At 42.5% G+C, this 12693-nt stretch overlaps 1 protein-coding gene across 2 annotated transcripts in view; it reads left to right on the top strand.

The window, feature by feature from the left end:
• Positions 1-12693, top strand: part of LOC137654486 (protein C19orf12 homolog) — a 92834-nt gene that overhangs the window by 61689 nt on the left and 18452 nt on the right. The window contains exon 4 of one of the 2 annotated variants that reach the window (XM_068388152.1): positions 5913-6050. In XM_068388152.1, the coding sequence (XP_068244253.1) occupies positions 5913-6050 (138 nt within the window). Of the gene's footprint in view, positions 1-5912; positions 6180-12693 lie in introns of those variants that run through there. The other variant, XM_068388151.1, reaches the window with a different exon arrangement.

The raw sequence follows: 12693 nt of genomic DNA, 5'->3' as shown, positions 1-12693 counted from the left end.
GCATCTCCCTGTTGACGAGATTCATCCAGGGGGACTTGAACGTCTTGGCAGACTGTCTCAGTCGGAGGGGTCAGGTGATACCCACGGAATGTACCCTCCACAAGGACGTGGGCAAGAGTCTTTGGGCTTCTTGGGGTCAACCAACCATAGACCTCTTTGCCTCCTCGTTGACCAAAAGGTTACCAATCTTTTGCTCTCCAGTCCTAAATACAGAAGCAATCTACATAGACGCGTTTCTACTGGATTGGTCTTTTATGGACTTATATGCATTCCCACCATTCAAGATAGTCAACAAGGTACTGCAGAAGTTCGCCTCTCACGGAGGGACAAGGTTGACGTTGGTTGCTACCCTCTGGCCCGCGAGAGAGTGGTTCACCGAGGTACTTCAATGGCTGGTAGACTTTCCAAGAAGTCTTCCTCTAAGGGTAGATCTGTTACGTCAGCCCCACGTAAAGAATGTCCATCAAAGCCTCCCCGCTCTTCGTCTGACTTCCTTCACACTATCGAAAGACTCTCAAGAGCTAGAGGTTTTTCGAAGGAGGCAGTCAGTGCGATTGCAAGAGCTAGGAGAGCTTCTACCATTAGAGTATACCAGTCAAAGTGGGAAGTCTTTCGAGACTGGTGCAAGTCAGCATCTGTGTCCTCGTCCAGTACCTCTGTAGCCCAAATCGCAGATTTTCTTTTACATCTGAGAAAGGTTCGCTCCCTTTCAGCTCCCACGATTAAGGGCTACAGGAGCATGTTGGCTTCGGTCTTTCGACATAGAGGCTTAGATCTTTCCAACAATAAAGATCTCCAAGATCTCCTTAAGTCTTTCGAGACCTCTAAGGAACGTCGTTTGGCAACTCCTGGATGGAACTTAGACGTGGTCCTAAGGTTCCTCATGTCAGACAGGTTTGAGCCATTACATTCAGCCTCCCTGAAGGATCTCACCCTCAAGACACTTTTCCTAGTGTGCTTGGCTTCGGCTAAAAGGGTCAGTGTACTTCATGCCTTCAGTAAGAACATCGGCTTTTCTACAGAAAAAAGCCACTTGTTCACTTCAACTTGGTTTCCTGGCCAAAAATGAACTGCCTTCTCGTCCTTGGCCTAAATCTTTTGATATTCCTTGCTTATCAAAGATCGTAGGCAACGAACTGGAAAGAGTATTATGTCCTGTTAGAGCTCTTAAGTTCGATTTAGCTCGTACTAAGTCATTACGAGGGAAATCTGAGGCATTATGGTGCTCAGTTAAGAAACCTTCATTGCCTATGTCAAAGAATTCTTTGTCATATTTTATCAGATTTTTTTAATACGAGAAGCTCATTCTCACTTGAATGAGAAAGACCGATGTTTGCTTAAGGTTAAGACGCACGAAGTTAGAGATATAGCAACCTCCGTGGCCTTCAAGCAAAATAAATCTCTGCAAAGTATTATGGACGCGACTTCTTGGAGAAACAAGTCAGTGTTCGCGTCATTTTACTTAAAAGATGTCCAGACTCTTTACGAGGACTGCTACACACTGGGTCCATTCGTTGCAGCGAGTGCAGTAGTGGGTGAGGGTTCTACCACTACACTTCCCTAATTCCAATATCCTTTTAATCTGTCTCTTGAAATGTTTTTAATATTGTTTTATGGGTTGTTCGGAAGGCTAAGAAGCCTTTCGCATCCTGATTGATTTGGCGGGTGGTCAAAGTCATTTCTTGAGAGCGCCCAGATTAGGGGTTTGATGAGGTCCTGTTGTATGGGTTTCAGCCCTTGATACTTCAGCTCCTGGGAGTCTGTCAGCATCCTAAGAGGATCGCTGGGCTCCGTGAGGAAGAGAGACTTACAAGGCAGAGTAATCGTCTAAGTCAACTTCCTCACCAGGTACCTATTTATTTTGGTTTTGTTATATTGATAACTGCCAAAATGAAAAAACTCTTAGCTTATACGCTGTAAACATAATTAACTCTGGTCTCTACCCACCTCCTTGGGTGTGAATCAGCTATTATATATTCACCGGCTAAGTTAAATATTTAAAAATGATATTTTAATTATAAAATAAATTTTTGAATATACTTACCCGGTGAATATATAAATTAAATGACCCTCCCTTCCTCCCCAATAGAGACGCATTGGGATGAGAAGAAATTGAAGGTTTTGTTTACATCCGAGAGTGGTATCTGGCCGACAGTTGGCGCTGGTGGGCACACCCGCAACCTGCATAGCGATCGCTCGCGAGTTTTTTATGTATGTGTCTGTCGAGCAACAGAGTTGCAGCTATTATATATTCACCGGGTAAGTATATTCAAAAATTTATTTTATAATTAAAATATCATGTTTATGGGGTGTTGAATAAACAAACAGCATTGATTCTTTAAGTAAAAATAAGGTTTTCTTACAAACCTATCAATTATACAGTATGATAATAGTAATAATAGGGGTTTTCATCCATTCATCTTGAACTTAATCATATTTTATCAATTTTTATATCAATAGCCCAAGCGATTGTGGTTCCTATAACCATGGAAAGTTTAATCTTAACCAGTCCAAATATTATGTAAAAGTAATTAGATCCAACTGCTTTTATCCTCAACATTTTGTACGTTATAGTCCTTTATCAAAAGTTGTCTTGGAATGATATTTTAGTTTGCTATTTTTTGATACGGTAAAAATATTTTGTTTTGTTGTAAGATCTTCATCCAAAACAATATGTTCAATTGGTATTATCTGCACATGCTCTAGTAACTGATATTCAAGCTTCTATTGACAATAAAGGCAATTAAGAACAGAAATACTTAGGAATGAACATTGTAAATTACTGCATTGTCTGATTATGTGTCTTATTGTTATACTGTAATTAACAAATTGGAAATGATTTAAATGAAAACCTCAGTTCAAATGTCTTTCAGAATAGAGTGCTATTAGGGAAATAGACAAACTGTTAATTGCATTTTGATATACTGCAGTACTTGAACAAAAGTTAAATATCATTAGAGGTCTCTTGGGTCTTATGAAAGTGAGGTATTAATTTCTTGGTCACAATTTTTTGTAGATTTATTATAATATAGCATAGCATCACATTTGACTCAAAATACATGCTTTAAAAGAAATGGCGTATTTTTTCTCCTATTTAGTATTTCTATTATCTTTGGTTTTATTTACCACATTAAAAGATGACTTGTAATTATTTTTGGAATTTACAGTTTTTAAAGTATTAGAATATTAAGTAGAATCAAGCTAATGTTTTCTCCCTGACAAGTGCCCCTCAAGTCTTTACCCAGACTGTGTTCTTGGGATCGGTATGAGAAATACCTCAATGACTTGCTGGTGTTGGGAGCAACAGCAGCAGAATTGAGATGATGTTACATCAAGTGTGCCAAATCCTCAGTCTATTTCAACTATAAGAAACAGGATCTAATGCCTTCAACAAGAGCTATGTACCCGAGTGTGGTTATTGACTTGGAAGTGGATTCATTTTGCCCGACAACAGAATCTGGAAATTGCCATCTTTCACCCAGTAGTTCTGATGAAATCCAAATACTCTAGCCAGTTTATGGTAATTACTGATCTTGAATCTTTTTTTTTTTTTTTTTTTTTTTTTTTTTTTTTTTTTTCTTCCCAGGTCACTTTAGGTGTAATTCTTAAAAGGCTTTGTGAATAATGACTTCCAGACTAACCAGTTATAATCTAAGAGAAATTTTGAAAGACCTTCATTGGTGGCAAGACTCGTCACTTTGTATTAGAAGTCTCCATACTCTACTTGTCATCAAAGATATTAATATTTATTGCAGTTATATGGTAGTCAAAATCTTCTTGTGGCCTCAGGGGCAATGCTCTAGCCTTGGATTTGCATAGACAGCAGATTGAGTCCCGCCTTGGTCTGAGAGTTTAAACTGTTTACTGGGGAGGTTACTGCTGTGGTGGGGGGTTATGTACTTTCTGATGAACACGTCCTCAGATTAAATTGCAACAGTAACTTGATTTCTTTCAACCTGTAACCAAGACTATTGTTGCTGGTGTTCAGAAGCTCACGAGGGGGATCGCTGACTCTTTGTAGGTAGCCCTATATTTAAGGTTATTGTCTCATCTTGTGTTTTCCAAGTAACTAGGCAGGCAGTTAATTCTAACAGCCAGGCCTTCTCCATCACGAGGCTCAATACTGTGCAGTACTCTAGAAGTTTTATTCCAGCTGTTACCAAGTTGTGAAATGATCTTCCTAATCGGGTGGTTGAATCAGTAGAACTTCAAAAGTTCAAAGTTGGAGCAAATGCTTTTTTGTTGACCAGGCGGACATGAGTCTTTTTATAGTTTATTTATGACATATTTGTTTTTGATGTTGTTAATAGTTTATATATGACATGTCTGTTTTGACGTTGTTACTTATTTTAGACTGATTTATTGTTAATTTGTTCTCTTCATTTATTTATTTCCTTATTTCCTTTCCTCACTGGGCTATTTTTCCCTGTTGGAGCCCCTGGGCTTATAGCATCTTGCTTTTCCAACTAGGGTTGTAGCTTGGATAGTAATAATAATAATAATAATAATAATGATAATAACACAGGGTGGAAGCTTAGTGAAGGACAGTAGAGATTTATGGAAAATAGCGGTGTTGAGAATTTCCCTGTTATCCAGTGCTGAATTCTGGAAGGCCCACTGGTTCTTAGTGGGTGAAAATGTAGACATGTCTCTTAGTCTGCTTCTATTCTGATCCAAATTTGAAATCATACTAGATTAATTGTAGATGTTTATGTTCTACACTGTTTTAAATAATTGAAAATTGCACTGATTTTAATGTTATGTTTACAAAGTCTGCAAGAATTCTTGAAACATTCTTAGGCTATTCGTTAGGGTTAGATTATCTTTGTTGTGTGTGTAGTAAGGTAGTTATTTTTTTTCTGACCATCTTCTTATCTTTGTCAATATAATGGAGGGCAGAGAGACAAATTTCATTTGCTTCTTCTCATGTCTCATCAAAGTCGTTAAGCATATAGAGTCGTAGATTAATTCATTTCATTACCCCAGATTAAATCTTTGCCTTCTTTATTCTGAGCAAATAGACATCTGTGGTCATAACTGAAAGCACTTCGAATTATGTATTGTAAATTTATATGCTAAACTAAGAGCTAATAGGGATTGGTTTCCGGACTCATGTCAGTCCCCAGTTATTCATCTGGATGCTACAGGTACAGTCAAACACTCTAGGATATCCAACATCCTGGTACTGTATCTCTCTTAGACAGAATTTAAGGTACATTTATGATTAACCCTTTTACCCCCAAAGGACGCACTGGTACGTTTCACAAAAGCCATCCCTTTACCCCATGGACGTACCGGTACGTCCTTGCAAAAAAATGCTATAAATTTTTTTTTTTCATATTTTTGATAATTTTTTTTAGAAAATTCAGGCATTTTCCAAGAGAATGAGACCAACCTGACCTCTCTATGACAAAAATTAAGGCTGTTAGAGCAATTTGAAAAAAAATATACTGCAAAATGTGCTGGGAAAAAAATAACCCCCTGGGGGTTAAGGGTTGGAAATTTCCAAATAGCCTGGGGGTAAAAGGGTTAATAGAGCTGTTGTGAAATGAGCTGTTTTTTATACAAACCTTTTATTGAATGGTCTTATGAATGCCCTCTTCTTGGCCCATGAATTTCACAACCTCATGTAAAGTTTATTAAGTGAAGTACAGTAAGTGGTTAAAGTTTTCCCAATTATGTAGGAAAATTACCTGATTTTGTTTGACTGAAGAAACACTATTTACTATTGAACTGGGAAATATTGGGGGATTAAAACACATATATTTATATATATATTTATTGTACAGAGAAATTGCATAATTAATTCATGTTGATTCCTACAACACATCAGAAGGAAATTTATTTTGTTTTATTTATTATTTTAAGTATTTCAAAGAAGTTGTTTTTCTAGGAGTATTTTTCTTTTCCAGGGAATCTTCAGTGAAATCGGCCCAGCTGATTATGCAGCGCTTACATTATACATCGCTCAGCCAGCAGTGAAAGAAAGAATCATTCAGGAAGTTATAGGTTACTTTCAGTCTCAGTTGCAAATGACGATTATAGACTAGGTAATTTATTATTTTTTTCTATTCTCTTGTTTGTATTATGATACGTAGATTAGTTTTAGTATTGTGTAAAAATAACCAAATATTTGTTTTTAGAGATGTGAGTCATTTGTAGAATAATTTGAAATAAGGGATTTTGACGAAGGAAAAATCTATTTCTGGGGAGAGACCTGTGGCGCCCGGTGAAAAGAGTCCTTCTTATATACCTTTTCTGATAAAACCTTCCAATTATACCAGAGAAAGATAAAAGCATGGAATGCTGAGGTTACAACCCTCGCGCGAGCACCTTTAGGGTGTCGTGTATAAAGCAAAGGCGCGTGAAATCCACTATTCACAGGTTGTCTTCCATTTAGTTAATTCCTTCGTCAAAGGGATGGGCCGATACAAAGGCCCTTGCCAACCACCAGCGCCACACCACCCACGCCACGACGCGAGCGCCATCTGAACAACATCCTTCTGTATTGGCCATGATGGCTTGGAAAGGAAAGGGTGGGATTGTGTAAAATAAAGGGGAAGGGTTTCACCGGGCGCCACAGGTCTCTCCCCAGAAATAGATTTTTCCTTCGTCAAAATCCCTTTTCTGGGTCGATCTGTGGCGCTGGGTGAAAATGTACCAGAGAATGCCTTCCAAGCCCAACAATAACTAATTTTCAATATTAAACTTACCCGATAATCATGTAGCTGTCAACTCTGTTGCCCGACAGAATTCTATGGAGGGATACGCCAGCTATCACAATACTAGAAGGGGGTGTTCTTACCAGCGCCACCTGTGGCCAGGTACTCAAGTACTTCTTGTTGACACCTCCTCAATTATTCCTCTGTCGTGCTTCTGACAAGACGTTCTGGGATACGCTTATGTTCTTGGAGTATTTTCACGACTTTGGTGAAGTATTTCTCTTTGATTTCGGCTGTCGCTTTACTGGAAACTTCTATATTAGTTAGCTTTTGGAATTAATTTGATTAATTATGGTCACGAAGAGAGTATGAACTCTCGTTCACCTTTCAATGGCCGACCCTTCCCTTAGACGGAAGTGTTGGTGTCTAAGAGAGTATAGACTCTCTTTCTTAATTTTGCTTAACAAAAGTTATAGATTTATTTTATATCTCTCCGCCTCTTATAGGCCTCTTCGATTAACTTCCTTTTATTATAAACTTATTAAAATTAATTTTTATATTTGTTTATATTCGACCTTCCTAATAGTAGGCGGTCTTTTCTTGGTACCGAAGTTAATTATCGTGAGCCCGTCATTTCGGTTTTACCTGTTAACATATTATGCTATTTTAAGGTCTTTGAAAGAATTTCTTTGATAGTCTCGTATTTTTTCAAAGTTGAACTAACGTTTTGTTTGTCTCGGCAGTTGTTGACGTTCAGAACGTTTCAACTTGCACTCTATCGTTACGATAGAGAAAGAATGTTCACGGTTTCACATTGCAGTAAAGAGTAACCGTTTCTAGCGTTTTGTTCATTCTTTCTTAACTTAATGGTTTTGATCCTAATAAGGAACTTTTCTTTTTGGGAAATATTTCAGTTTTTTCCTTTAACAATAATATGTTTTAACGATATATATGATTGGGCTCTTCTCTCAGGTTCTAAGTCAAGAGAGAGAGAGAGAGAGAGAGAGAGAGAGAGAGAGAGATAGAGACGGAGGGAGAAAGAGGATAAACGTTTCCCTCAAGCCTGCCAGGCGTACAAGTAACGTCGTTATCGTTTTGCTCTTATCCCTAGTCTCTTTAGGGGAAGAAACTAAACGTTTCTAGAGTGATCTAGTGTTTAGTCTCTTTCCAGCCACTGAATTTTCTTTCATTAGATTTTTCTGTTACATTGTAATTCTGTTTTCGCAATTACTAACTTTTGAGAAGGATAGAATTGCGTGTTTCAGGTACAAACCACTTAAAGTTTCGAGTTCAGTGAAATAAGTGCAAACAGAAATCAAAGTGATAAGTGATTAGTGCAAAGTATGTCAGTGTTATGCGTGAGGGTACTTTTGTGCGCGCCAGTCGTCCTCCCAGTCCGGGACCTCTTGCAAGCTCCCAAGCCCAGGGGAGAAGCAATGTCGAAGGGCATAAGGGTTCGGCAGGCCTTGATCGGCGCACAGAAGTATCCTCGGTGGTTGTGGGCGTGTCTTACCGAGACCGTCACTCCCACCCGCAGACGATTGAGCCCTTATTTTGCTCGTCTGCAGAAGAGATTTAGAGGAGAAAATAAAGGCAGAGTTACGCTGGTCTCAGGTCTCAAGACCTCTTAAACGTAAAGTCCAGACCTATGCCAGACGTACGAAGTAAAGTTCAACAACCCGGATGCAGTCATTGGGTTAGCTCTGTCTCTCCTCAGTCATCAGTTTGTCGGGCTGAGAGTGCGCCTACACTCCCCCCCCTATGCTCGCTCCGCCTGATCGCAGTACCACCTGCCAGGCGTACGATGTTGTGGACTCTACTACAGTCCATGCAAGCACAGCTTTCGGACCTGATGCGTGAGTGTCGTGCTGAGAGTGTTGCACCTCCTCCTCCTCCTGCACCGGTGGTGCACCAACCGCCTGCACCCGTTCAGCCTGTGCTGCACCCGCCTGCACCGGTGGTGCACCAACCGGCTGCACCCGTTCAGCCTGTGCTGCACCCGCCTGCACTCGCTGCACCCAGTCGCAGCACCATCTGCCAGGCGTACGATGTTGTAGACTCTACTACAGTCCATGCAAGCACAGCTTTCGGACCTGTTGTGTGAGTGTCGGGCTGAGAGTGTTGCACCTCCCCTGCACCCGTTCAGCCTGTGCTCAACCCGCCTGCACTCGCTGCACCCAGTCGCAGCACCATCTGCCAGGCGTACGATGTTGTAGACTCTACTACAGTCCATGCAAGCACAGCTTTCGGACCTGTTGTGTGAGTGTCGGGCTGAGAGTGTTGCACCTCCCCTGCACCCTTTCAGCCTGTGCTCAACCCGCCTGCACTCGCTGCACTCAGTCGCAGCACCATCTGCCAGGCGTACGATGTTGAACCTCTTTCTGTGTTCGCTGTTCCCAGTGTTGTTCAGCCTCAGCCTTCTTTAAGGCAACCTTCGGTTTGGGATCAGGAGGATTACCCCACTCTTCCTCCTCCTCCCCTGGCTGCTCCACCGGTGGTGCAACTCTCGGTGGAGGTACAACCTCTTCCACCTGTGAGTCAGTCTCCTCAGCTGCTGCACCGAGCTCAACCCGTGCACCCTGATTCTGCACCTTCCACTGTTGTTGTTCCAGCTCGTTCTGACTCTGCTGTTCAGCATACCTTACCTCCATTTTCTAACCATGGCAACAATATGAATCATGAGTTATGAATGTAAGGTAAACATTATGTTGATTTTTAAATCCCATGCAAGCATGCATAAAGCACTCTAGCACTGGTCATGGAATTTCTGAGAAATGTTAAACGCCATGCACACGCTCTGCTTTCCTTACAGCAGGCTCTGCTTACAGCAGGCTCTGCTTACTACATGCTCAGCATTCAGCATGCTCTGCATTCAGCATGCTCTGCATACAACATGCTCTGCATACAGCATGCTCTGCTTTCAGCATGCTATGCATACAACATGCTCTACATACAGCATGCTCTGCATACAGCATACTCTGCATTCATCATGCTCTGCATACCTTACCGCATGCTTCTCAACATATCTTGGGTTGTTGCCAACTCACTAGACTGTCAAGCAGTTTCATAACATTGCCTTCTAGTCTGCTGCTTTTGCACCAGTGAACCCTCACTCAGAGAACTTAGCTTTTCTAGGATAAGGTCCCTGTAGATGAGAAAGTTCTTTTCTCCCTCCTTCTGATATTCCCTTGAGGACTTTGTCATTTGGAGGGAGCCTTTAGCTGCATAACCTCTTATGGACTTTTATTTAAGCATAACATGCTTACAGGGAAGGTAATGGTTTCACTTCAGCCGCTAATCCCGTCTGTTACCACACCTGCTCCCATAGACCTTGAGCTGTGTTGCATGACATGCAGTCCAAGCTTAGTCCTTGTTAGAGGATTTTTGTTTACGGAGTCAATGTGTCACGGGGAAGACGTTCAACAACCAACAGAAGGGACTTGTTGTGACGCAGTGCGGCAACCTCAGCAACCCGTTAAGGAGTTGTCTGTACGACCCAGATAGTCTAGACAGATTCGGGTTGTCACTGTACTTCCTCGCTTGCCCATGATTGTCAGTTTACAGACTGTGCAGCAGTATCATGATCTTGTGTCCGGCTCCGTCAGACGACTGGCTTTTAAGAGCTCCCACAAGTCGTCGCTGTCTGGAGATTTTCAAATGGACTATGGATCTGACCAAGGAACTGGGCCTCCTGGTCAATTTTGAGGAGTCTCAGCTCGTTCCATCCCAGACCATTGTTTCCTTGGGTATGGATCTTCAGAGTCGAGCTTTTTGGACTTGTCCGTCGGCCCCAAGGATCTTCCAAGCCCTAGAATGCATCCAGAGCATGCTGAGAAGGAACCGATGCTTAGTCAGGCAGGGGATGAGTCTAACAGGGACACTTTCATCGCTGGCCCTGTTCATCGAGTTAGGGAGACTCCACCTCCGCCCCCTTCAGTATCATCTAGCTGCTCACTGGATAAAGGACATGACGCTAGAGACGGGCTCAGTTCCTGTTTCCGAAGAGATGAGGTCTACTCTAACGTGGTGGAAGAACAGCATTCTTCTCAAGGAAGGTCTACCTTTGGCTGTTCAGACCCCCGACCACCGTCTCTTCTCGGACGCATCGGACACGGGCTGGGGTGCGACACTGGACGGACAGGAATGCTCGGGAACATGGAATCAGGAGCAAAGGACACTTCACATCTATTGCAAGGAGTTGTTGGCAGTTCATCTGGCCTTGATAAACTTCAAGTCCCTCCAGCTTACAAGGTGGTGGAGGTGAACTCCGACTACACCACAGCCTTGGCTTACATCTCCAAGCAGAGAGGGACTCATTCGAGGAAGTTGTTCAAGATCGCAAGGGACCTCCTCATTTGGTCAAAGATCGAAAGCTCACGCTGGTAACGAGGCTCATTCAGGGCGATATGAATGTCATGGCAGATCGCCTCAGCCGTAAGGGTCAGGTCTTCCCCACAGAGTGGACCCTTCACAAGAATGTTTGCAACAGACTTTGGGCCCTGTGGGGTCTGCCAACCATAGTTCTATTCGCTACCTCGATGACCAAGAAGCTCCTCTTGTATTGTTCTCCGATTCCAGACCCAACAGCAGTTCGCGTGGATGCCTTTCTGCTGGATTGGTCCCATCTCAACCTGTATGCATTCCCGCCGTTCAAGATTGTCAACAGGGTACTTCAGAAGTTCGCCTCTCACAAAGGGACACGGTTGACGTTGGTTGCTCCCCTCTGACCCGCGAGAGAAGGGTTCACCGAGGTACTGCAATGGCTGGTCGACGTTTCCCAGGACTCTTCCTCCTAGAGTGGACCTTCTGCGTCAACCTCACGTAAAGAAGGTACACCCAAACCTCCACGCTCTTCGTCTGACTGCCTTCAGACTATCGAAAGTCTCTCAAGAACTAGAGGCTTTTCGAAGGAGGCAGCCAGAACGATTGCCAGAGCAAGGACGACATCCACTCTCAGAGTCTATCAGTCTTAATGGGAAGTCTTCCGAAGCTGGTGCAAGGCCAATGCAGTTTTCCTCAACCAGTACCACTGTAACCCAGATTGCTGACTTCCTGTTACATCTAAGGAACGTAAAATCCCTATCAGCTCCTACGATCAAGGGTTACAGAAGTATGTTGGCAGCGGTTTTCCGCCACAGAGGCTTGGATCTTTCCTCCAACAAAGATCTACAGGACCTCCTTAGGTCTTTTGAGACCTCAAAGGAACGTCGGTTGTCCACTCCAGGCTGGAATCTAGACGTGGTCCTAAGGTTCCTAATGTCATCAGGATTTGAACCGTTCCAATCAGCCTCTTTTAAGGACCTCACATTAGAAACTCTTTTCCTCGTGTGCTTAGCAACAGGTAAAAGAGTAAGTGAGATCCACGCCTTCAGCAGGAACATAGGTTTCACATCTGAAACGGCTACATGTTCCTTGCGGCTCGTTTTTTTTTTTTTTTTTTTTTGGCTAAAACGAGCTTCCTTCCCGTCCTTGCCCTAAGTCGTTCGAGATCCCAAACCTGTCCAACATGGTGGGGAACGAACTAGAGAGAGTACTTTGCCCTGTTAGAGCTCTTAAGTACTATTTAAGAAGGTCAAAACCATTACGAGGACAATCAGAAGCCTTATGGTGTGCTATCAAGAAGCCTTCTCTACCAATGTCTAAGAACTCAGTTTCTTACTACATCAGGCTTCTGATTAGAGAAGCAAATTCTCATCTGAAGGAAGAAGACCTTGCTTTGCTGAAGGTAAGGACACATGAAGTGAGAGCTGTGGCTACTTCAGTGGCCTTCAAACAGAACCGTTCTCTGCAGAGTGTTATGGATGCAACCTATTGGAGAAGCAAGTCAGTGTTCGCATCATTCTATCTCAAAGATGTCCAGTCTCTTTACGAGTACTGCTACACCCTGGGTCCATTCGTAGCAACGAATGCAGTAGTAGGCGAGGGCTCAGCCACTACATTCCCATAATTCCATAACTTTTTAACCTTTCTCTTGAATACTTTTTATGGGTTGTTCGGTCGGCTAAGAAGCCTTCCACATCCTTGTTGATTT

This window comes from Palaemon carinicauda, chromosome 15, assembly GCF_036898095.1.
Source record: "Palaemon carinicauda isolate YSFRI2023 chromosome 15, ASM3689809v2, whole genome shotgun sequence".
Lineage (NCBI taxonomy): Eukaryota > Metazoa > Arthropoda > Malacostraca > Decapoda > Palaemonidae > Palaemon > Palaemon carinicauda.
The sequence above is the reverse complement of the archived record's forward strand: the minus strand, read 5'-3'. Positions and strand labels throughout refer to the sequence as shown.